The 24,602-nt window shown below is 41.5% G+C and overlaps 1 protein-coding gene across 6 annotated transcripts in view; it reads left to right on the top strand.

Moving 5' to 3' along the window:
* CIITA (class II major histocompatibility complex transactivator) overlaps positions 1-24,602 on the top strand; it is a 63,467-nt gene that overhangs the window by 14,269 nt on the left and 24,596 nt on the right. For 4 of the 6 annotated variants that reach the window (XM_043493511.1, XM_043493512.1, XM_043493513.1 and 1 more), the window contains exons 2-6: positions 15,769-15,915; positions 18,347-18,472; positions 21,540-21,599; positions 22,679-22,759; positions 23,747-23,806. In XM_043493511.1, coding sequence (XP_043349446.1) covers positions 15,769-15,915; positions 18,347-18,472; positions 21,540-21,599; positions 22,679-22,759; positions 23,747-23,806 — 474 coding nt within the window. Of the gene's footprint in view, positions 1-8,170; positions 8,228-15,768; positions 15,916-18,346; positions 18,473-20,062; positions 20,191-21,539; positions 21,600-22,678; positions 22,760-23,746; positions 23,807-24,602 lie in introns of those variants that run through there. The other 2 variants (XM_043493514.1, XM_043493515.1) reach the window with 2 other exon arrangements.

The following is a 24,602-nucleotide window of genomic DNA, read 5'->3' as shown; positions in this document are numbered from 1 at the left end:
ACAACAAAAACACTAACCCAGGAACCTAGCCTTGCAACAAAACCCATTGCCAACTGTGTCCACATATCTATTCAGGGGACACCATCATAGGGCCTAATCACATCAGCCAGATTATCAGAGGCTCATTCACCTGCACATCTACCAATGTGATCTATGCCATCATGTGCCAGCAATGCCCCTCTGCCATGTACATTGGCCAAACCGGACAGTCTCTACGTAAAAGAATAAATGGACACAAATCAGACATCAAGAATTATAAAATTCAAAAACCAGTCAGAGAACACTTCAATCTCTCTGTTCACTCAATTACAGACCTAAAAGTGGCAATTCTTCAACAAAAAACTTCAAAAACAGACTCCAACGAGAGACTGCTGAATTGGAATTAATTTGCAAACTGGACACCATTACATTAGGCTTGAATAAAGACTGGGAGTGGATGTGTCATTACACAAAGGAAAACTATTTCCCCATGGTTATCCGCCCCCCACCGCACTCTTTCTCAGACGTTCTTGTCAACTGCTGGAAATGGCCCACCTTGATTATCACTACAAAAGGGTTTTTTTCTCTCCTGTTAGTAATAGCTCACCTTACCTGATCACTCTTGTTACAGTGCGTATGGTAACATCCATTGGATCATGTTCTCTGTGTATATAAAATCTCCCCATTGTATTTTCCACTGCATGTATCCGATGAAGTGACCTGTAGCTCATGAAAGCTTATGCTCAAATAAATTTGTTAGTCTCTAAGGTGCCACAAGTACTCCTTTTCTTTTTGTGGATACAGACTAACACAGCTGCTACTCTGAAACCTGTCAATGAAAACTAGTGCACTAGCCTTTACATTTACTTTTTTGCAGACTTTTAGTATAGTGAGAGTTCATTCATTTTAAATGTTAACATCTATAAGACTTCTAGCATGTCAGTTTATTTCTGGAAGTAATCAAATATATTCAGCATTTTGGATAGGACATATTCCATAAACTCATCTTTACCTGTGGCATTATTGTTCTATCACCAGCCAGGTATTCTGATCTGTTAATCAATAACCTTATTACTTATGTCTTGCAAATACTTGGCTTTACTAATTAATAGCAGGTTTAAAGGGATGATTCCAATATTATATATGCAGGCAACATTGTGAATTTTATGTTGGAGACCCAACACTGGGTCTACCCCATCCTGGGGTATATTTCATCTCCTACCCATCTCCAGCCCTATCCATCACCATACAGAAGAAGGAGGAAGGAGACTAAAAATATCCCAAAATACTTTTGAGGGTGTGGGAGTAAAATCCCTTCCTGACCCTTCCAGGAGACTGTCTGAAGCCCTGAAGCATGAGCTTTAGGAATATAATCAATGAAAACTAGTGCATTAGGCTTTACACTTTTTTGCAGTCTTTTGCAGTGGAGATTAAAGATAATCTTGGCATGACCCAACTCCTTAACAAATACTTTGCCTCAGTTTCTAATAAGACTAATGAAGAGCTTAGGAATAGTGGCAAGGTGGCTAACCAGAATGAGGATATGGAAGTAAACATTACCACATCCAAGGTGGAAGTCAAACTCAAAAAGTTTAATGGGATTAAATCGGGGGGGGTGGGGGCCTGGGTAATCTCCATCCAAGAATATTAATGGAACTGGCACATGAAATTGCAAGATCAATAGCAAGGATTTTTAATGAATCTGTAAATTCAGGGGTCGTACCCTATGACTGTAGAATTGCTAATATAGGACCTATTTTTAAGAAAGGTGTGGGGAAGTAATCCAGGAAACTACTGGCCTGGTAGTTTGACCTCAATTGTATGCAAGGTTTTGGAACAAATTTTGAAAGAGAAAATAGTTAAGGACATAGAGGTGAATGGTAAGTGGGATAAAATACAACATGGTTTTACAAAAGGTATACCGTGCCAAACCCACCTGATCTTCTTTGAGATAATAACTGATTTTTTAGACAAAGGAAATGCAGTAGATCTAATCTTCTTGGATTTCAGTAAGGCATTGGATACAATTCCACACAGGAAATTATTAGTTCAGTTGGAGAAGATGGGGATTAATATGAGAACTGAAAGGTGTTTAGGAGCTGGTTAAAGGGGAGACTACAATGGGTCATGCTGAAAGGCTGGAGCGAAGTTACTAGTGGAGCTCCTCAGGGATCCATCTTGGGGAAGTCTTATTTAACATTTAATTAATGACCTTGGCACAAAAAATGGGAGTGTGCTAATAAAATTTGAAGATGAGATAAAGTTGGGAGGTATTGCCAATACAGAGAAGGACTGGAATATCATACAAGAAGATCTGGATGACCTTGAAAACTGGAGTAATAGAAATGGGAACACAGGCACTGGCTTCCTCTGTGCCCCAAAGGGGCTCAACCCACTGCTCTGTCCCAGGCCCCAACCCCTTCCCCCAATCCCATGCCCTGCCTCTTCCAGGCCCTGCTCCACCTGCACCCCGTCTCTTGCCACCCAGTTCTGCCCCTCCCCCAAGCATGCCCTGTCCCCACTCCTCCCTCTCCCTCCCACAGCGCCTCCTGCATACCATGGAACTGCTGATCCGTGACAGGTGGGAAGAGCTGGGGACGGGGGGAGCTGGCTACTGGAGCACCCACGGAGTTGGCGCCTATGAATGGGATGACCTTACGGACTAACAACAAGAATTTTTTCTGTAAACTGCGGATTTATCAGTTGGAAGAGACAGAGGAGGAGAAAGACCTGGGTGTACTGGTTGATCACAGGATGACTATGAGCTGCCAAGGTGATGCAGCTGTGAAAAAGGCTAATCCAGTCCTAGGATGCATCAGGTGAGGTATTTCTAGTAGAGACAGGGAAGTGAAAATACCATTATACAAAGCACTGGTGAGACCTCAGCTAGAATACTGTGTGCAATTCTGGTCTTCCATGTTTAAGAAAGATTAATTCAAACTGCAAAAGGTGCAGAGAAGGGCTATTAGAATGATCCAAGGAATGGAAAACCTACCTTATGAGAGGAGACTAAAAGATCTTGGCCTGTTTAGCCTAAGAAAAGAAGGTTGAGGGGAGATATGATTACTCTCTATAAATGCATCAAAGGGATAAATACCAGGGAGGGAGAGGAGTTATTTAAGTTATGTGCCAATGTGGACACAAGAACAAATGGCTATAAACTGTCCATCAACAAGTTTAGGCTTGAAATTAGGCAAAGGTTTCTAACCATTAGAGGAGTGAAGTTCTGGAACAGCCTTCCAAGGGAAGTAGTGGGGGGCAAAAACTGGCTTCAAGGCTGATCTTGATAAGTTTACGGAGGGGATGATATGATCATGTTGCCCACAATGGCACATAAGCAATCTGCAACTGATAGCAGCAAATATCTCCAGTGGCCGGTGATTGGACACTTAGGTGGGGAGGGCTCTGAGTTACTACAGAGAATTCTTTCCCAGGTGTCTGGCTGGTGTGTCTTGCCCATTTGATCAGGGTCTAACTGATCACCATACATGGGATCAGGATGGAATTTTCCCCCTGATAAGATTGGCAGAGATGCTGGGGGCTTTTTTGCCTTCATCTGCAGCATGGAACATGGGTCACTTGAAGCTTTAAACTAGTGTAAATGGTGGATTCTCTGTAACTTGATTTGCGGACTTCAGTAAATCAGCGAGGTAGTGGGTGGGTGAGGTTCTGTAGCCTGCAATATGCAGTAGGTCAGACTAGATGATTCTGATAGTCCCTGTGACATTCTATACCTTGGGGGAGCGAGCTATAACCCCCATATTCCTCATTTTCATGTAATCATGATCTTACGTATAAAGCATGCCTTGTAAGGTATCAGGGGAAAGGTCATGATCTGCTGAAAGTCATTTCTCTATTCATATATGTATATCATTAATGCATATGAAGTTATGAGAATTGTGTAGTATGGTTGTCACTAAACATGCTGTAAATTGGGGGAATCAACCAGATTTTAGCGCCCCAGAGGCAACAGCAAGGAAAGTAACCAATGCCCGGGCGGGGTGTCAAACAACCCATCAACAGCGATTGTCCAGCAAGGGAGCAACAATGCAATGACTCACCTGCATGAGGCCACACGAGGGGAATTGCTCAACCTTGCTTGGAGAGATTCAGTAATGCTCACCTGACTCTGAAGGAGGGGGGCACAGCCAAAAGGGAGGAAAGGACATGATAAAAGAAAGAGACGTTTGCCATGCTCTTCCTCTCTCTTCCACCTACATCTACAGACACCACACCACACAACTGAAGCGCTAATCAAAGGGGAGAGCCTGGCTGAAGAGCAACCTGCCAGCCTGTGTTGAGAAACATCTAAGTTTGTAAGGGCATTGAAAGTGTTAAGATCATCTTAGAATGCGTTTTGTTTTTATTTCATTTGACCAAACCCAACTCGTTATGCTTTGACTTATAATCACTTAAAATTTATCTTTGTAGTTAATAAATCTGTTTGCTTATTCTACCTGAAGCAGTGAGTTTGGTTTGAAGTGTGTCAGAAACTCCCCTTGGGATAACAAGCCTGGTACATATCAATTTATTTGTTAAATTGATAAAACTATATAAGATTGCAACATCCAGTGTGCATAACTGCAAGATGGAGGTTCCTGGGGTTGTGTCTGGGACCGGAGATATTGGCTAGCGTCATTCAGTTGCACAGTCCAAGGAGCAGCTTACATGCTAAAGGTTGTGTGTGAACAGCCCAGGTTTGGGGGTTCTCACAGCAGAGCAGGGTAAGGCTGCTCCCAGAGTCAAGGACTGGAGTAACCTAGCAGATCACCGGTCCAGATAACACCAGAGGGCAACATCACAGTCCCTTCTATCCTCTCCAAGGGTACCCAGAGGCACCTTACTACCACCTACCTTTAGTGGAGCCTTGTCTGCACCTGCCAGGGGTCAGCTCCCTGACTCTCCCAGCCACAGGCACCACAAACACTCCCCTCAGGCCACATAGGCTCTGCTGTCCCTCGTGCAGATTAGGGATAGACACACTCCAAACCTGAGTCCTCTAAGTGTTACAGAATTACAGAATTACAGAATTACCAGGCCTGCTGTTCTCAGAGGAATAGTGCACCACAGCTTACTAGTTATGCCTCAGAACACTGCTCCACTTAACCCAGCATGTAGATTTGTTTATAGAGAAAGCAAGTATAAGTTTATTTAACAAAGAATAGAGATTCATAGGACGGCAAACAGAAATACTGGAAACAAAGGGCTACATATAAAATAAATCCTGCCACACATTCTAGAGCCTGAACTCAACTCACAAGATGCCTTCTGGTCTGATAAGTAAGAGTGTGATTCTGTCACACAGGTCACGGAGTCTGTGACTTTCTGGGACCTCCATGACTTCTGCAGTGGCAGGGCTGGAGTAGCTGTCAGCCCTAGGGCTGCCAGAGCAGTGTCCCACCAGTGCTGGCAGAGCAGCTGACTGGTGATTGGCCCCGGGGCCACCGGAGCAGTAGTTCTTGGGCTACTGGAATAGCGGCCGGCGACAAGCCCAGGGGCTGGAGCAATGCCCCCTTCCTTGGCAGTGCTCCCACTGTTCATTCCCTCTCCCCACCCCCTTGGTATTTTTAGTAAAAGTTAGGGACAGGTTGTGGGCTTCTGTGAATTTTTATTGCCCGTGTCTTGACTTTTACTAAAAATACCTGTGACAGAATCCTAACCTTACTGCTTACCCAAAGTCCTTCTTACAGCATTTTCAACCAGGCTGGGTGAGACCCTTCTTTCATGAGCCCCAACCCACTGGCAACTTGTCTTCCCTTGATGAGGATGGCAGGGTATCTTTCTGTAACCCCATATATATCAGCTCAGACCTTTGATCTTCATCTGAAACAGGGCGGATTTGATTTAAATCAATTTGATTTAAATCATTCGTCAGGAAGACTCGATTTAATTGGATTTCTACATAAAAGTGCATTCTTGTTGGTTGTTATAACCTTAATACATGTTCTTCACAACTCAGAGATAGATGTAGGTTTCATTTTTAGAAGGTACACACTATACATTTTTAAGTGATTTATTTTGAAAACTTTTCAGATTAGTTTTACAGCTATATCAGAAAATGAATGATTTGTTATTTCATTTACCAAAGATAATTTAAGCAGCTATTTATGAAGTCAATGGGAGGTGAACTATCTCCAATTCAATAGGTTAATCATTAATATTTAGAGGATTTTCTTGCCATGCTGTATTAGGAGGAGAATATCACCAGACAGACATTTAAATTGTTTTATTTAAACTAAAACAACAACGTTATGTATTCTGAATTTTTTTCTTCAACAGCAAACATACAATATTTTAACAAAACAAGCATATGAATTTTTGAATTTAGTTAAACATTCAAGTTTTTTAAATCAGATTTGTTTTTATTAAAATTGTTTTTAACTAAAATAGTTAAATGAAATATTAAAAAAAATCAATCAACTATATCAGCCAGGTCAACATGAGAAACTTAAAATATTGGCTTCTGCAGCTAACTCAGTCGTCTTCACCTTCATTTTCCTGTTTGTTCATAATCTGGAAAAGAAAAACAAGCTTTCCATCTTTTTCAGGTCCCAAACGATTTCTCAATTTGAAATTAGTCCAAAGGAAGAAAATATTCTTTCTACACCGGCAGAAGAAGCTATGCTGTTAAAAGTGAGATTATCACTCCAACAGTTTCTGAATCCAAGTGCTTAAGTGACTTCCACCAGTTCACTGGTGTGACTTTCTTTAAAATATCATCAGCAAACATATATTTCTTGAATGGTTTTTATTCCCAAACTGGGTCTCTTTTATGACCCGCTGCCATTATAGGTGTTCCCTTCTAGTGAGAGAATGGTATGGTAGATCTCAAATCAATGAAGGCTACACTCAGAAAGACCTCAAGACTTCTGGAATATGCTGCTCAGACAGTTTCACTTTTGTTTCTACTGCCTGTCCCTCCTTTCTCATATTTATCTCCAGACTTCTTCTCCTTGTCCAGATCTATTCCGGCCCCAACAATCTTCTATTCATTGAACTTTTTGAAACTTTGCACTTTTATTAAGAGGTAAGGGGTTGACTCTGCCTACACAAATTTGCAGAGGGAAAATAGGGTTGAGGTCTGTTATTTCTCACCTCAATATTATTTATTTAAAAACATTTTTGCTGTTAACAAGCATGTTATCTCTGGAGACACAAATCCACAGTTTGAGAACTGCAAAACTAAGCCTCTCTGATGGTATCTTCTAGACTGAGCACCAAGTTCCATTGGGTAGATAGAAAGATTAACCTAAATAATCTATACAGAAGTCTGTGGAACCCCATAAAATTGGTTCCCTAATCCATGAAGTATTGGAACTCAATTACAACTTTTCCTAAACATTATATTAATATATTGTCTCATACTATAAAATTAGAAGTTATAATCCCTATTCCATTATGAGATATCTTTGAGCTATAATGTATCTCAATTAAAACTATCTTTAGACAAGTATTTTCCTCAAAAAGCATTTTATAAAAAAAAAATCCGATTTAAATTAAAAAAAACCCCACAATTGTTTTGATGGTTTTTTTTAAAAAAAAAAAAATCATTGATTTTTATCCACCCTGATCTGAAAACAGGGTCCTCTCATAGATACTAAGGTCAGAAGGGACCATTCTGATCATCTAGTCCGACCTCTTGCACAACGCAGGCCACAGAATCTCACCCACCCACTCCTACGAAAAACGTCACCTATGTCTGAGCTATTGAAGTCCTCAAATCCTCCACACTCAACACACCTCCCCTCCCCTCCATACCAGCAGTTATACCCAAGGAAAGTTAAGAGAGGCTGCAATATCTTTGCTGGAGAGTCCTCTTCATGTTGGGAAACCCCATAGGACAGACAGGTACCAGCTGGAGCATTCTTTGCAATGCTGTCCCATTAGGACTGCACTGTCAGCAAGCAGAGATAGAGATGCAGACGGCCCCAGACTTGTAAAGGCACACGGCCTCACATTAATTGCTCTGTGTTACGGTTACAGTGTTAACTGCACCTGTGATCCCTCTTCTGGTCTCTCTCAAGTGTGCCCCTTTAAGTCCTGGGGCCTATGCCTTCACTCTTCTCAGTGGGGAAGCCCTCAATTCTCCCCCTCACAGACCCAGGTCCCTGAGCTATAAACATCCTTGTTCATCAACCGTGATTCCTCAGCAGCTCCAGCTGGGTTTGACACCAGTTAAGAGACTTCCCTTCAGAAGCTGTCACCAGTAGATAAATGCAGTGACCCAGAGCAGCTTCTTCAAAACAAGGTATTTATTATTTATTTATAGCATTCAGAAAAAAGAGTATGAACAACAGAAGTCCTACATGCAAATGGCTTACCTAAAGCTTAGCATTTCCCTCAGAGCCTCGGGAGACCCAACTCTTAATAAGACCCATTCTGCAGAGTATGTCTCCATGTGTCAGTCAGCTCTCCTAGAGCAATTTCCTAACAATCCAGTCTCTTCCCCAGACTTTGGATTTTTATCTAGAGTTCTTTGGTTCAGGTGTTCAGGTCCTTCCTACCCCAGTCAGGGTGTTTGAGGCAGATTGGTCAAAGGGAATAGTTCAAAAGCATTGACACCTGTATTGTCAGTTAAGTTCCAGTGACTGGGTTATATAAAGCCGCTGTCTGCCTTCCTGCAGACCTGCAGTAATCTTGTGTAAGAATTAATCCTTTGAACCATCTAGCAAACAGCATAACACTCAAACAGAGGTACACAATAGTCATAATACAAAATGCAGCTATCTCCCATGTTCTTCACACTCTGTGAATCCACATGGATCTGAAGGAAGGGGAAGCTGCCTTTTGTAGGCTAGAGTCCTGGGCTTTTCCATGAGGCAACTTCCTTCTCAAAAAGGTTTCCTGGCCCATTGGTGTGTGTCTCTGTGTAGAATCACAATCTGGCCATGTGAGCCTGGGGATCAAACATGCACTCTTTATATCCTTTTTCTTGGGTGCAATCCACTCTCTCTATGCAGAGGAGAATGTTTCACCTTTCTTTGACTCAACCTGTTCTACATGTGAAACTCAAGAAATAGTGCCTTGTGTTTGTGTTTATAAAACTATATCCCCTCATGAGGTTCCAGGAGACTGTGTTTAGCACTAGATGAATTCAGTAAAGGAAATTGTATAGCGTGCAGCTTCTTCTTTTCTCTCTCTCTCTCTTTTTTTTGTTTTACTGTCACAACAAATTATGATCTACATTTTATTTTCTTAACTTTATTCTTGTTTCCAATGAAAGTTGAGTTAACTGCTCTGCTTTCACTTTGTTAGGTCAGGCACTAGTTTCAAAGGTTTGTACAGTGTCTAAAGACCCACATTCATCACTATCTGTGTTTGATCTCTACATTAAGGATGCAAGAACTTTGCAGACACAATTGGGTCCCAGATGACCACATTTGCTAACTATGTATGTACAAACACACAAAGCGTAGCTATATGTACACTGCTGCTCTGTTAGGTTTTGTTGACTTCTGCAATACAAGGCAGGCAGGCTCATTAGTGGGCTCCCAAATGATTTCAAGGGATACTACCCAATTGTTCTATTTTATGCTAGCCTGTGAAGTAAATTAGGATTACTTTTTTTTATGGCAATTAAGGTTTCCAACTGATTCTTTTTCAAAGAAAAAATGTAGTGATGAAACTAGCACTTAATGTTTGGATTTAAAGTTGCTGAACAGCAAATCCTACATTTTAGAGCAGTTTTGCAAAGAAATGTTTACACTTAACACTTGTGATTGGCCTGTGCATAGGTTTCAGTGAGACAAGAGGCTGCAGAGAATTTCTCTCTGCCCCTACCTCTGCACACTTCAAACCTCCTACTTGAAAACCAGCCACCCAGGCAGATCCTGTGCTTAGAGAAGTCCCTACTCCTCCCTCCAACCTCCCTGATACTCAAACACCAGATCTCTCATCATTGTCTCAGCTCCCTCCTGCTGAATTGGGGAAACACAGGTTCTCTGAAATGTGACCCTTTCATATGAAGTGAACTTCCTTCCACAACTGTGTTCCTCTTCACTGAACCTCTAGGTCTTTTCTGTGTATTCCCTGGTCTGTTCCCTTCTTACTCATGATCTCTGTTCTTTCCTCTCATCCAAACTCCTCCCTTCTCAGCTGCAATGTGGTCTGTCCCGCCATGCAGTCATTTAAATCAAAGGTGTGCGAGCACTGCTAATAAAACTTATACACCTGTTTCCTCTGGTCAGTGCTCTGTACCTGCTGCCTGTAACATATGGAGGAAAAGATCTGAGGTTTAGAGATGCAGGTGTAAAGTCTGGTTGAGTTTAGGAAGGGGTTTGAGCAGATGATGGAGCAAAGATATGAGGTATCTGAAGGGAAAAGCTCAGACTCACAGATGGAAGCAGGGCTGGGGAATTTTGAGGGGAGACTGGGTGAGAAAAGTGGTCAGTGGAATCATGTGACTAAAAGAACCAGGCAGAGGAAAAGACGGCCTAGTGAAGGAGAAATAGAGCTTAGGAACAGGTTTGCAGAGTTGGAAAATGAAGAAGGGGTTCAGCAGCTAGTTGCTGAAGGTGGAAGGGCAAGGAAGAAGAGAAGAGAGGCTAGTCCTATCGGAAAAGGGGAAGAGTCAAGGGAGACTACACCAAATATGAGCCCCAGGAGAATACAGGGTGGGTTGAAGAGGATTATAAGGGAAAATAGGAATGGAAAGAACTTGCAGCGAGGGAACAGAGGAGAGACTGGAGAATAGTACTGTCACCAGGAAAAGGCAGGTCTATGTGATCGGGGACTCTTTATTGAGAAGAATAGACAGGCCTGTAACTAGAGCTGATCCAGAGAATAGAAGGGTGTGCTGTCTTCCGGGTGCTAAGATACGGGATGTAGACCTGAGGTTGAAAAGGATCCTAAAGGGAGCGGGAAAGAATCCCCTAATTATCCTTCACGTGGGAACAAATGATACAGCAAGATTCTCGCTGGAAAGTATTAAGGGAGACTATGCTAGGCTGGGGAAGACGCTTAAGGAAATTGAGGCTCAGGTGATCTTTAGTGGGATCCTTCCTGTTCCTAGAAAAGGGCAACAAAGGTGTGACAAGATTATGACTGTCAACAGATGGCTTAGGCAGTGGTGCTATAAGGAGGGCTTTGGGATGTATGGCCACTGGGAGGCATTCATGGACAGAGGACAGTTCTCTCAGGATGGACTTCATCTGAGTAGGGAAGGAAATAGACTTCTAGGATGGAGGCTGGCACAACTGATAAAGAGAGCTTTAAACTAGGAATTTGGGGGAGATGGTTGGGAGATGTCCAGGTAATCTCCATGCCAGATTTTAGCATTGAGAGGGAAGAAGATGAAGTAAGAAAGGATACAGCCATGGGTAGGAGAATGTATATAAGGAGCGAGGGCAGTGTGGATACTAGTCTAATAGGTTATACTGACTGTAGAATGACTGTGCCTAATAGGGTACAAAATCTGAGCGAGGCCAAACAGCAAAAATTAAGATGTTTGTACACCAATGCGAGGAGCGTAGGTAACAAAATGGAGGAACTAGAGCTACTGGTGCAGGAAGTGAAACCTGATATTATAGGGATAACAGAAACATGGTGGAATAGTAGTCATTACTGGACTACAGGTATTGAAGAGTATGTGCTGTTTAGGAAAGACTGAAATAAAGGTAAAGGTGGTGGAGTAGCACTGTATATCAATGATGAGGTAGAATGTAAAGAAATAAGAAGCGATGCAATAGATAAGACAGAGTCCGTCTGGGCAAAAATTATATTGGGGAAGATAACTAGTAGAGCCTCTCCTACGATAGTGCTTGGGGTGTGCTATAGACCTCCGGGATCTAATTTGGATATGGATAGAGCCCTTTTTAATGTTTTTAATAAAGTAAATACTAATGGAAACTGCATGATCATGGGAGACTTTAACTTCTCAGATATAGACTGGAGGACCAGTGCTAGTAATAATAATAATAATAATAGGGCTCAGATATTCCTAGATGTGATAGCTGATGGATTTCTTCATCAAGTAGTTGCTGAACCAACTAGAGGGGATGCCATTTTAGATTTAATTTTGGTGAGTAGCGAGGACCTCATAGAAGAAATGGTTGTAGGGGATAATCTTGGCTCAAGTGATCATGAGCTAATTCAGTTCAAACTGAACAGAAGGATTAACAAAAAATAAATCTGCAACTAAAGTTTTTGATTTCAAAAGGGCTGACTTTCAAAAATTAAAGAAATTAGTTAGGGAAGTGGATTGGACTGAAGAATTTATGGATATAAAGGTAGAGGAGTCCTGGGATTACTTTAAATCAAAGCTGCAGAAGCTATCGGAAGCCTGTATCCCAAGAAAGGGGAAAAAATTCATAGGTAGGAGTTGTAGACCAAGCTGGATGAGCAAACATCTTAGAGAGGTGATTAAGAAGAAGCAGAAAGCATACAGGGAGTGGAAGATGAGAGGGATCAGCAAGGAAAGCTACCTTATTGAGGTCAGAACATGTAGGGATAAAGTGAGACAGGCTAAAAGTCGAGTAGAGTTGGACCTTGCAAAGGGAATTAAAACCAATAGTAAAAGGTTCTATAGCCATATAAATAAGACAAAAACTAAGAAAGAAGAAGTGGGGCCGCTAAACACTGAGGATGGAGTGGAGGGTAAAGATAATCTAGGCATGGCCCAATATCTAAACAAATACTTTGCCTCAAGGCTAAAGAGGATCTTAGGGATAATGGTAGCATGACAAATGGGAATGAGGATATGGAGGTAGATATTACCATATCTCAGGTAGAAGCGAAACTCAAACAACTTAATGGGACTAAATTGGGGGGCCCGATATTAGATTCTTCATCCAAGAATATTAAAGGAATTGGCACCTGAAATTTCAAGCCCATTAGCAAGAATTTTTAATGAATCTGTAAACTCAGGAGTTGTACCGAATGATTGGAGAATTGCTAATATAGTTCTTATTTTTAAGAAAGGAAAAAAACGTGATCCGGGTAACTACTGGCCAGTTAGTTTGACAGGTAGTAGTGTAGTATGCAAGGTCCTGGAAAGAATTTTGAAGGAGAAAATAGTTAAGGACATTGAAGTCAATGGTAAATGGGACAAAATACAACATGGTTTTACAAAAGGTAGATCGTGCCAAACCAACCTGATCTCCTTCTTTGAAAAAGTAACAGATTTTTTAGATAAAGGAAATGCAGTGGATCTAATTTACCTAGATTTCAGTAAGGCGTTTGATACCGTGCCACATGGGGAATTATGGGTTAAATTGGAGAAGATGGGGCTCAATATGAACATCAAAAGATGGATAAGGACTTGGTTAAAGGGGAGACTGCAACGGGTTCTACTGAAAGGCGAACTGTCAGTCTGGAGGGAGGTTACCAGTGGAGTTCCTCAGGGATCAGTTTTGGGACCAATCTTATTTAATCTTTTTATTACTGACCTTGGCACAAAAAGTGGGAGTGTGCTAATAAAGTTTGCAGATGATACAAAGCTGGGAGGTATTGCCAATTCAGAGAAGGATCAGGATATTATACAGGAGGATCTGGACGACCTTGTAAACTGGAGTAATAGTAATAGGATGAAATTTAATAGTGAGAAGTGTAAGGTTATGCATTTAGGGATTAATAACAAGAATTTTAGTTATAAGTTGGGGACGCATCAATTAGAAGTAACGGAAGAGGAGAAGGACCTTGGAGTATTGGTTGATCATAGAATGACTATGAGCTGCCAATGTGATATGGCTGTGAAAAAAGCTAATGTGGTTTTGGGATGCATCAGGAGAGGCATTTCCAGTAGGGATAAGGAGGTTTTAGTACCATTATACAAGGCACTGGTGAGACCTCACCTAGAATACTGTGTGCAGTTCTGGTCTCCCATGTTTAAAAAGGATGAATTCAAACTGGAGCAGGTACAGAGAAGGGCTACTAGGATGATCCGAGGAATGGAAAACTTGTCTTATGAAAGGAAACTTAAGGAGCTTGGCTTGTTTAGTCTAACTAAAAGAAGGTTGAGGGGAGATATGATTGCTCTCTATAAATATATCAGAGGGATAAATACAGGAGAGGGAGAGGAATTATTTCAGCTCAGCACCAATGTGGACACAAGAACAAATGGGTATAAACTGGCCACCAGGAAGTTTAGACTTGAAATTAGACGAAGATTTCTAACCATCAGAGGAGTAAAGTTTTGGAATAGCCTTCCAAGGGAAGCAGTGGGGGCAAAAGATCTATCTGGCTTTAAGATTCTACTCGATAAGTTTATGGAGGAGATGGTATGATGGGATAATGTGATTTTGGTAATTAATTGATCTTTAAATATTCAGGGTAAATAGGCCTAATCCCCTGAGATGGGATATTAGATGGATGGGATCTGAGTTACCCAGGAAAGAATTTTCTGTAGTATGTGGCTGGTGAATCTTGCCCATATGCTCAGGGTTTAGCTGATCGCCATATTTGGGGTTGGGAAGGAATTTTCCTCCAGGGCAGATTGGAGACGCCCTGGAGGTTTTTCGCCTTCCTCTGTAGCATGGGGCACGGGTCACTTGAGGGAGGCTTCTCTGCTCCTTGAAGTCTTTAAACCATGATTTGATGACTTCAATAGCTCAGATATAGGTGAGGTTTTTCGTAGGAGTGGGTGGGTGAGATTTTGGCCTGCGTTGTGCAGGAGGTCGGACTAGATGATCAGAATGGTCCCTTCTGACCTTAGTATCTATGAATCTATGCACAGAGGGCAACATGGCAGACCTGAGGACACAGCAGCCTGCACAGCACTTTCAGTCCATAGGAGGATGGAAGGGCACAATGGTGGTGGACATCCTACTATGACAATTTAGGGACTATGTCTGTACAGCTTATGAATTCTTGCTGGTATTTGGGAAGTTGTTCTTAGGAAAACTGCTGTGTCATGGAATGCCTCTGTGTATCCATTATTGCTGACAAGCCTGTAAGCTGGTCTCTGTCTGACTAGTTGCCATGGAGAATTAACCTTAGCAACTGTACTCTGACCAGTCAATAGGAGGTTGGCTGGAGCTGGGAGAAGCCATTTCTAGCTTCTTGGGTTTGGAGAGTGGGAAAATTAGCAGCAGCAGCAGCACAAAGGAAGTAGGTGGTGGTCATGGAGGTAGGATGTATGAACTCCAGGGCCTCACATTGCAATTCAAGAAGCTTTGGATAGAAGAAGGGGGAACAGTCGGGCATAGTTTTGTAGCAGGGATTTAGCTAGAAGACCATCCAGGGTCAGAGAAAACAAGTTGACTTAGAGGAGGAAGAGGAGATGCTCCTTTTTCAGAAGTCAAGTCATGAGCTACAGCAGAAGCATCCCGGACAACACCCCCAGAGGACACAGACTCCATCCCAAAGAATGCTTCAGAGTAGTGGTAATCTGAGGCAGGGAAATGTGTGCATGGTTTATTGTTGCACAGGTCTCTGCATTTCTTTTTCTTTTAAAGAAAAGCAATGTTGTTTTAGAACCATGTGCAAAATCTATCTTTATGTGTTTTATGTGTTACACCTACCATATGCTCTTGAGGAGTTAACCTGTGGTCCCACAACACCCACATGGCTGGAGTGGCAGTTCTATAGTACCTTCCATCTTAATATCTTCATACTTGAAGTCAGAAGAAGTAGCAGCCATTCAATGCCTTTAGGATTTGGATTTTGAAAGTGAAATATAAACAGACTGCTACAACATCCTTGTTTGAATAATCAGCATTCTGTTTGAGATTTCAGCCCTGCCTGCTTTAGAATAGATTTGATGGTAGATGCCATGACAAATTATAAAAGTTATAAACTATTGATAAACATCCTTTACTTTATTCTGTTCATCATTTTGTGCTTTGATTTCAGCTAGCAAAAGACAAACCATGGATTCGGCAGTTTTGACTGAAAATAGCTTTCTTGATTTGCTGCACAGCAATATTGATCCACTGCATCTATACAGCCTCTTGAACACAAGGTTATCTGATGAAGATGAAGAAAGTGAACTTTCAACAGGTTAGAAATGCAGTGAATTGTCCTGCTGGTTAGCCAGGTCATTGGATGAAAGTAGAAGATACCATTACTTAACAAGCGCACTTTATTGTGATGGTGGAGCTAATCTAAATGAAGATATGGAATTCTGATGTGATGACTCTAATCCACATCCAGATACAGTAGTTGGTTCCAAATACCATCCTGTGTTAAATCTGTGTACCTGAGTTACAACTCTGTCTGTTCAGCTTGTAGTTTATAACACACTTCTTTACATGTTGCTCATAATGAGAGGCTAATAACTTTGGCATGCATCTCATACAGCATAACTAAATGCTATGTAAAAGCTTCCCTATGCTGTCCTGGTCAGGCTAGCAACTGGCAACCCCTCTGCAATTTCAGGCTGGTGCCTTTACTAAACAGAGACTTTAGCTGAGCCAGACTGAGTGAGGACAGACCTCCTCAAACAAAAACAGCAAATTAATTTCCTCTGGTGATCAAAGATCCAGGATTTGACCTTAAATCTTGAGGTAGATGACCAATGTACTAGCAGCTGCAGGGAATTTGGCCAGTTGCAGCATCATTTCTTAAACAACGTTGGGAGGAGGCCATCTCTCTATGCATCTGGGGGTTTCCTTCCCAATTCCCAGGACCAGCTGGGTTGGAGGCTGATTCCTGTCCATTCCCTGACCCTCAAATACAATCCTACCTGAGGATGTCATTGTGATTGCAGTGGTAAATCTGCAGTAGTAGGCTAGTGGGCTACATACTTGTTGACCTCATGCAGTTTCCTGCCCTCACTGTACTCCTCCTCTGGGTTTCTCTGGGGGCGGGCGGGAGGGGATCATATGTAGCTCTGTTAATTTGGTGTCTTAGTACGTTGCATATTGACACCGGACAAAGGCCTTCAGACCTGGCAGGTGTTCTTTTAAACACTATTTACTATCAATTGATTCAGTACCTTGTACTTAGACAATAGCTAAATAGCTTTTTTATAATGGACAGAAAGTCCCAGCTCTTAACAGAGGGGAGCATGATTCTCCTTTGCCTTCACCTTTGTAGTCACTTTATGTCTGAGCCAAGTGAGTGTAGAATGTTACTGTCAAGGTTCCTTCCCCACTCTGAACTCTAAGGTACAGATGTGGGGACCTGCATGAAAGACCCCTAAGCTTATTCTTACCAGCTTAGGTTAAAAACTTCCCGAAGGTACAAACTTTGCCTTGTCCTTGAACCATATGCTGCCACCACCAAGCGTTTTAAACAAAGAACAGGGAAAGAGCCCACTTGGAAACGTTTTCTTCCAAAATATCCCCCCAAGCCCTACACCCCTTTCTTGGGGAAGGCTTGATAAGAATCCTCACCAGCTAGTATAGGTGAACACAGACCCAAACCCTTGGATCTTAAGAACAATGAAAAATCAATCAGGTTCTTAAAAGAAGAATTTTAATTAAAGAAAAGGTAAAAGAATCACCTCTGTAAAATCAGGATGGTAAATACTTTACAGGGTAATCAGATTCAAAACATATAGAATCCCTCTAGGCAAAACGTTAAGTTACAAAAAGACACAAAAACAGGAATATACATTCCATTCAGCACAGCTTATTTTACCAGCCATTAAACAAAAGGAAATCTAATGCATTTCTAGCTAGATTACCTACTAACTTTACTGGCATTGTAAGGCTGCATTCCTGATCTGTTCCCGGCAAAAGCATGACACAAACAGACAAACCCTTTGTTCCCCACCTCGAGCTTTGAAAGTATCTTGTCCCCTCATTGGTAATTTTGGGTCAGGTGCCAGCAAGGTTATCTTAGCTTCTTAACCCTTTACAGGTGAAAGGGTTTTGCCTCTGGCCAGGAGGGATTTCATAGCACTGTATACAGAAAGGTGGTTACCCTTCCCTTTATATTTATGACAGTTACCAAATCAGAATGGTACAAAGCAGTCGAGAATTAAACTTCAGAATCTGGAGTCATCATCATTCTTAATTATTGCTGGTCTGAGATCGGGGCCCACGTTTGCCCTCTGAACTGGCAAATACGACTGACGTCTTCAGGAATTCGTCTGTGCAGATGGGGCCTTGCTTATGCAGCAAAGTCTGAAAGCAGGATGAGTTAAGGCACAAAGATCTGGTTTTTCCTCTTAGTTACACCAGTGAAGCATCACTGATTTGATCAGTTACTTTACTCCTGATTGTCACCAGTGTAAGCAGAAAAATCAGGTCCAGAATTTTAAGCAGTTTACTTAGATTTGTTAGCCCAATGTGGTTTCCATTCCTGTGCAATGAGTTGGCCTTGAGTCAGTTCCTAGTGAACCAACATCTTTCACAAAACCACCACAGAATGAATGCTTGGAAGAGAATGAATAATTCTGCCTTTTTGACTTGTCCTGCCTCCTGGGTTTCTTTACCCTGGCCATGGCATTCACTGACTTAATTATAACTTTTTTTTATTCTAGATCCTGAAATTGATACCATCAACCATGATCAGTTCAGCAATTTGGATGTCTTTTATACAATGGAAAGCAATGGAAGTGTGGAAGAATCTCTCTTTTCAAATACAGGGGAAGCTTATTCTAGAATAGGTATGAGATTTTTGAGGGTGTTTTGGAGATAACTAGACCAGTAAGGGGTTCTTCCCTGTATAACCTTGAATGCCTTTATGCTGTGCCACTTTGTTTCAGATCCTTGACACCAGCAGCCTGGCCATAAGCACAAAATCTTACCTTGGCTTCCATCAGCCTAGTTACTCCTTGCAGGGTAACACCACAGTCCTTCCAGTCCAAAGTCACCCCAAATCCATCCTCTCTGTGTTCTTACCTACCAGACACATGGATCATTCCCCTCTAGTTCATCACCCCCAAATGTGTGAAACCAGCCTCCCTGTGATCAGCTCATTCTGGCATCCAAACTCCACACAGGTTGAGCAACAGAGATCTGCTTCGGGTAGAAATAAACAGGCAGTTTATTTAATAGAAAAACCATAGACTCAAAGATGAACTAGTAAGGGAGAGCGAACGCATACAGGTCACAGAAAATAAACACAAAGATGCAACCTCAGGCTTTACACTTCCATATTAGATAAAATCCCTTTTCTAATATAAGTTACCTATTGCCATTAAACCAGCTTATTTTATATACAGTGAAGGAAAAGCAGATGGAGCTGGGGCTGTCCCTATTGGCTCCTTGTGCACACGCATAGGGCCTACCCCATGTGGGAGAGGACTGGGGAGGCACAGGTTGCAGGTCCCATCTTTGCCCCCTGCAAAACCCCTGCAGCTGGGATTTAACAGCTAGAATCTTGCTGTGGCTTCACCAAGCAGTAGTTTCCACAGCAACACCCTTATAAAGTGACACCTGAGAATGGCATATTGCCACGGCAGCAAGTCAGCTTAATGAGGCACAATTAGCTATACCAGGATTTGAGCCTCACAAAGCACTATGTTCTGCAAACTCTCTGGCTTCACTACCGGATAGAGGGACTTGTGATGTTTAAATCAAATCACAATTTATCCTTAAATTTGTATATATTTATCAAATAAATAAAAAAGACTATACAAAATGTATTCTGTAGCTCGTGGGAGTTCTTGATTGGCTGTGCCTCACTTGCCTATGCTGATAAGCCACCCCAACTTTGAACAGTTTCCTAGTGACCCCCCTAGCTAAGCAGGGGTCCAGTGTTTCGCAGACAGTTTCCTGCTTAGAGGCTCCCCATGAGATTCCAGGTAAAAAACTCACTTTCAAGCCTCCTTTTCCTCTCCCTCCCCTTCCATAGGATCCTAGAATATCAGAGTTGGAAGGGACCTCAGGAGGTCATCTAGTCCAACCCCCTGTTCAAAGGGGGGGGGGCAATCCCCCAATTTTTGCCCCAGATCCCTAAATGGCCCCTTCAAGAATTGAACTCACAACTCTGGGTTTAGCAGGCCAACGCTCAAACCACTGAGCTATCCCTCCCCCCCGTCATGGTGAGTAATGGTCATTCTGAAAGGGAGCAATTCCCTCTTAACTCAATAGCTGGAAAGTCTCATTGTCTTCCCATTAACTTTAATTAGGGTGACCAGATGTCCCAATTTTATAGGAACAGTCCTGATATTTGGGGCTTTTTCTTATATAGGTGCCGCTTACCCCCCACCCCCTCTCCTAATTTTTCACACTTGCTATTTGGTCACCCTAACTTTAAGGGTCCACCATAGTCTTTTCTTGGGCTGGAAAATGGGGTGAGTACTTGAAGCTGGTTTCATTGTAAACAACTGGCTTTGAAGGTGACCCTCCCTGCTTGACTGCTTCACTACCCTGCTGTGTGGTGAGGTTGAGCAGATTCATAACCACAGTCTGTATACATATCTTGACCATCAAATTCAGAACATTACAAGCTTTCCCAAAAGATTTTACTCAATATATATATAGAGAGAGAGAGTGAGAGAGTACAATAATACAGCATGTAATCTGTTGGTTAACCTCTCTTTTGGGGGGGGTTAACCTTTCTGTTCTGTGTTTGGGGTGTCTGGACCCTGATTATCATAGGGAGGAAGTGGCACATCAGCTATGAATATTGTTACTTTTTCCTTCCTCTGTATACTGGTTCCTTAAAGTTATAATTTGATCACAGTAAATTAGTAATGCCTAACTTTAGTCTCATTTTGTCTAATATCGTTAGTATTTTAACAATTACATGATTAAGATCTAATGTTTTTCAATAAAGCACACCCTGATAACTCCCCTAAAATATTCAAAACACCTAAGTCACCTAAAATTGCTATATTTCTTAAATATAAAAAGTATAAATTAGTTTAACAGTCACTGTTCATAAGATGTGCCACATCAAAGTGGCAATTCTGTGTCCCACGCTTTTAGTATTAATGATGCTAGATACATATATTGTGATGTGAATATATGTATGATTATTAACTGTCTTGATAAATATAAATAATTAGGCCATTGCCTGCTCTCAATGAAAGCAATAAGAGTTTTCCATTGACTTGCTAAGAGCAGAATTGATCCCACAGGACCTAAACCACTGAAGTGAGTAGTCACTCATATGAGTGAAGCTTGCTGGTATGAATAAGAGCTGTAGGTACCAGACCCACAGAGTGTATGGCTGGGAACCCTAACTTACTGCTTTTCTAAAGTAGTAATGGGTCTTTCCAGTTTGAGTTTTATTAACAAATACATGTGAAATCTTTTGCTTGGCTCTTAGGTGACTTCTTCCCAATCACAGGAGTGAAAGTTGCTTTAAACAACACTAAATAACAGTCCTTCTATGAAATAAAAGAGGTGTCTATACTCCCCTCCCCTCCCACCCCAACCCTCACCCCTCACCCACACAATATACCAGCTAGTGTTATTTTAATCAGTTTGTACATCTCATGAGCGAAATGGTCACCCTTGCCTGCTGGATATGTTTTGGTTAGCACAGAGAAAAAAATCTCCATTAATTATACTTTCCTGATCAACACTTCCTCTGTTAACTTTCTATTTCTAGTGCTCTGCACTTCCTGAACACTACATTCATTTAATAAGTAAAACTAATGGACATTTCTTACTCTCCTTTCAGACCTTGGACTTTTGTACAGGAGAATATTCTACAATAATTTATTCTTAATTGTGTCATTTAACATACCATTGTGCTCTTTTTTCCCCCCTTCTTGTTAGCTGGATTAGCAGAATATGTGCTCAAAGATCAGCAGGAGAGACAGATGGAAGACATTTTTGGTAAGGTTTTAACATATGGGGCAAAGTTTAGGTATGACTGCTCTCTATAAATACATCAGAGAAATAAATACCAGGGAGTGAGAGTTATTTAAGTCAAGTGCCAATGTTGACACAGAACAAATTGATATAAAGAGGCCATCAATAAGTTTAGGCTTGAAATTAGACAAAGGTTTCTAACCATCAGAGGAGTGAAGTTATAGAACAGCCTTCCAAGTGGAGCAGTGGGGTCAAAAAGCCTATCTGGGTTCAAGATTGAGCTTGATATGTTTATGGTGCGGGAAGGTATGATAGTCCCTTCTGGCCATTAAGTTTATGAGTCTAAATCAGTGGCAGAGCCAAGAGTAGAATCCTGGTTATCCATCCATGGCAGTGTGGAGCAGCAGCCAAATGATTGGGACAATATTTACTTGCTTCTTATTAACACTTTTTAAAAGTTGCATGACTTATTTTTATCCTGCTTTGGTGCATTTTTGGCTTGGCTTTGCTCTTATTAGTTAATGGCAAACTTCCTGTTGACGTCAGTGGAAACAAGATTGGGCCCAATGGTTGGACTGAAGTATTTGTAGTTTAAATTAAAGAATGAACCTGGTAACATGTCAGTTCTGATAACACAAATGATTTCACTGAAAAGATCCGTATGACTCCTTGATGTGTTTTAAAATGGAACTAATCCTTTGGGATATAAAACTGAGGCACAGATTAAATGACCGGCCTATGGTCAATGGCAAGTCTGTGATTCAGATGAAGGGAGAACCCAATAGTTGTGATTTCTAGTCCCCTCTGCTAGTCACTAGACCATTCAAAACCACTTAAATTTAACTAGATTCCTGAGTGTGTGATGATCTTCTGCACTGTGGAAGTTCACCAAGGTGGCCAAATCCGATTTCTGTGGATGTTACATCCTTTGCAGATTTGGATGTACACTTTACTGTACACATACACTCCCCATCTTTTATTTACAGAATTTATCCTGATTTCAAGACACTATGCATTTGGTGCTTGAAATTTGTTTTTAACTTTGCAGTACCTTTTGGGATCCTATTGATTCAGATTTGAAGTAAGTTGTTTTTGTTTAACAGGAAAACTTATTTTGGATGAAATGTCCAATGAAACCACAGAGGGTTTTGCAGAGATGAAGAAGCAAAAATGTCAGAAACGATGTAAGTGAAACAGCATTTGTGGCATCACCAGAAGCAATTCACCTAGGGGGCTGGAGTCTTTTAAAGCTCTTCTCATGCAATCATAAACTACCTGCATGGCAGGGACATTTGTTTTTAAAGGAACATTGTTGCCCCTCTCATGCCAAATTCTTCATTAGCATAAGTAGCTGCAACTCTTCTGAATGCAGTGGAGCCGTGCCCAGTTAAATCAGTGGTGTCTTGTCCACCCTTCCTCTGATGTGCGTTCTAATCAATTAAAAAAATGTTCCTTATATTTTCAATGATTTGTTGGCATGTAACATGACACAGTGAGCATGTTTTTAGCTGTTATAACCCCTAGTCTTGCTTTGCACCAATGTGGCAATGTTTTAATTTTGTTTTCGATTAATTCTGGCTTAGTAAGCATCATTCCTTTTTTATTAAAAAAAAAAAACCAAAAACCAATCAACCAAACACTCAGGGTTAATGATACAAAAATCTGCCACCTATTCAAAAATATAGGGTCAGAGTAAAATAACCCTATTCACTTTCATATTTAATATGCTGAAAACCTCCACTTCTGAGGTAATTGAACCTGCCTCAGAATTTCTAGAGACAAGGCAAGTGAGGTAATATCTTTTATTGGATCAACTTTTGTTGGTGAGAGACAAGCGTTCGAGCCACACGGAGCTCCTCTTCAGTCTGGGAAAGGTATTCTGAGCATCACTGCTAAATGCAAGGTGGGACAGATTGTTAAGCATAAGTAGTTAGCACATATTCTAAGGGACCAGAATTTCTAGTCTGCCACAATGAAATGGTTTAAATTTTAGGACACTATGCCCCCCAGAAAGCAGATTTGGTTGGCTATACAGTGCACAGAACTCTGGTTATGCCTCTGCTAACTCCCCATCTTATTTAACATGCGTAAATTAGGCTACACTAGCAGAAACCTTAAAATATCAACTAGATTCAACCTACATCACGGATTATAAACTTTCTTACTTTTAGCATTCGTGAGCACTGCAGAGAGTTACTCTGATGCTTCCAAGCTCAAATGCAGGAGAACGGGTGAGTTATTGGCTGAAGGATTTTGAGTGTACCTTGTCTGTTGTTCTGATGTCCTTACCACTATCGAGGTATTAAACAGAAGTACTGTAGCTCCTGCATACTTGGGAAAGGTTGGATGCACTAATATGGTGACGTATCATGACAGTGGGTTTCTCTGGCTTAATGCTAAAGAATAGCACAGGTTGGGTTAGGGTCATATTCTGCCCTTAATCCATACACTCACATCTAATTGTTATTGTAACAAACCTATGACCACCTAGATAGATCAGTGGTCATAATACTGCACACCTTGGAAATGCCTCACGGCAGGGCAAAACTTGGATCCTGCAGTTCCAAAAGCACAGGCCTCCACTGTTTGAGTGAAAGGAGAACTCCCTTAGCAATTAGCAATAGAAGGCCTATGAGAAGGGGAGGAACCAAGCAGAAAGGGCCAAAACAATAGCCCAGATAAGGAACATCCTAACAAACACAAAAATAGCCAGGTTACTACCTGCAAAGAGACAACTCCTCACTCAATCCTGGTTACTCTGCCAAGGCAGAGAACCTGGAGGTCAGAAGACACAGATCACTTAAAAGATCTCCCTGCAGCTGTGGAGAGGTGGGGGGAGTTACTAGTTGCTTTAGGCTAACACAGACTGATCTAAGGCAGGATCTGCAGTAAGCAGGCTATAACTTGGTCCCAAGAGAATGGGAGACACGAAGGCTAAGACCTGTCTATCTATGAGCTTGTGTGGATGGCCAGGTGTAGATAAGTCACTTGGTTTAAAATTCATTGCTCTGAGTGCTGTGAGCCTTT

The sequence above is a fragment of the Dermochelys coriacea genome, chromosome 10 (genome assembly GCF_009764565.3).
Source record: "Dermochelys coriacea isolate rDerCor1 chromosome 10, rDerCor1.pri.v4, whole genome shotgun sequence".
NCBI classification, from domain to species: Eukaryota; Metazoa; Chordata; order Testudines; family Dermochelyidae; genus Dermochelys; species Dermochelys coriacea.
This window is presented reverse-complemented; position numbering and strand designations above follow the sequence as displayed.